This window comes from Papilio polytes, unplaced genomic scaffold (genome assembly GCF_000836215.1).
Source record: "Papilio polytes unplaced genomic scaffold, Ppol_1.0 DF824180.1, whole genome shotgun sequence".
In the NCBI taxonomy this organism is placed as follows: domain Eukaryota; kingdom Metazoa; phylum Arthropoda; class Insecta; order Lepidoptera; family Papilionidae; genus Papilio; species Papilio polytes.
The window spans coordinates 1,378,052-1,379,626 of record NW_013525024.1 but is presented as its reverse complement, the minus strand read 5'-3'; the positions used below and the strand labels follow the sequence as shown (position 1 = coordinate 1,379,626).

General features: G+C 30.4%; 2 protein-coding genes across 3 annotated transcripts in view; one reads left to right on the top strand and one right to left on the bottom strand.

Annotated features, from left to right (window-relative positions):
• LOC106111176 (serine/threonine-protein phosphatase 2A activator-like) overlaps positions 1 to 1,002 on the bottom strand; it is a 3,346-nt gene extending 2,344 nt beyond the window's left edge. Inside the window, exon 1 of one of the 2 annotated variants that reach the window (XM_013293189.1) lies at positions 803 to 1,002. The gene's annotated coding sequence lies outside the window, so the exon portion shown is untranslated. Of the gene's footprint in view, positions 1 to 475; positions 562 to 802 lie in introns of those variants that run through there. The other variant, XM_013293190.1, reaches the window with a different exon arrangement.
• Positions 663 to 1,575, top strand: part of LOC106111177 (beta carbonic anhydrase 1) — a 2,558-nt gene continuing 1,645 nt past the window's right edge. Inside the window, exons 1-2 of the mRNA XM_013293191.1 lie at positions 663 to 779; positions 1,135 to 1,219. Coding sequence (XP_013148645.1) covers positions 687 to 779; positions 1,135 to 1,219 — 178 coding nt within the window. The 5' untranslated portion in view covers positions 663 to 686. The remainder of the gene's footprint in view (positions 780 to 1,134; positions 1,220 to 1,575) is intronic.

The following is a 1,575-nucleotide window of genomic DNA, read 5'->3' as shown; positions in this document are numbered from 1 at the left end:
AACTTTACAGTATTCCTTTTGACATCTAAAATCCTTATTTTATATATTTAAAAATAATTTTTCAACATCTGGAGATGTCAAAGGAGCAAATTGGAAATATGATATTAGATCATTCGCTACATTTATTTTAATACTTTCACTGTAATCCCTAATTTTGTCTAGATCCAGATTTTGTTCCATGACATATTCTCATTTGTTTAATAATATTGTCACTATTGTATTCATTAATGGTAACTCTGACTTGGTCAAATTGAATCAACTATGGATAATTTTTCATTTTGTAACTCTTTAAGAATTACTTTAATTTGGTAATTTTCTTCAATATCTCATAAAATATTTTTAGCATAGGCATATCCATATAAACCTCTACATTTGATGTCAACAACATTCAATCAATCTTCCTACTCTGACCAATGCTGATAAATGAAATTATTATCAGTTATGTAATTTACATATAAATTAAAAATCTACTCACATAGATTATTTAGAAACATTTACCACATATATATGGACAAAGTAAAGGATGTATTCCTACTAGTAAAACCGATTTTACAACTATTTCGATAAGCACAACTAGTGAAGGTCACTAGTGTCAAACGCAGGTTAATGCAATGCTTGTTTTCATTCGTAAATAAGTAACCAGTACAAACTTGTGTTTAATATATTAGATTAGGCATATTATTAAAATGGAGAGAATCTTGCGAGGTATTATGAGATATCGAGTGCTTGATAGAGCGAGCATGGTAAACCAATTTCAAGAAGTACGCGACAATCCAGTGGTGCGTAAGTGTATATCACTAACCTTGTTTGTGGTGTATTGTGTACTTTATATTTGCATTGATATTTTATGAACTTTGGCCAATGTGGTATCTATAAAAGACTTTTTCCTATTCGAAAATAATCGTACCAAGAAAGAAAACTAATTACGTATTGTAATATAATGCAACATCCCAACATTTACTTATTTTTCATTAAAGTTAGACAACAATGACAGTTAAATGTTTAAAATTAAAGCGTCAAAGACTTTGACATTTGTGTCTTACAGCCAACCGAAAAACTATTTATTCTGAGCGTTATTTCTGTTACTTTTATGTTTCAAATAATTGAAAAATAATACATTAACATTAATTTTAGCCCAAAGCAATTTTTTATACATGCATGGACAGCAGGATGATTCCCACAAGATTCACAGAAACAAGCGTCGGCGACATGTTTGTGGGTTCGTTATTGTTGATTAAATTAAATTAATTACAATAAAGTTAATTACAACATAATGATAAAATAATGATGTTAATCGCTGTAAAGAAGCTTAATCTTAAAACAAAGGCCAACAGTTACGTCTAAGAATGGAATATATGTCTACACAATAAAATTGGAGTGTCTGTTTGTAATTTGTAATATCAAAAGAAAAATTCCAGATTTCGGAGAGATGATGTATTTGCGTTGCTGATAACGAAAATCGCATTTAAAATTTTTGTCTGTCCGCGTTTGTTCCGGGTAATCTCCGAAATGGCTGGGCCGATTTCGACCGGACTTTCACTGGAGGGTAGCTGACATAGACGGGCATATTATAGG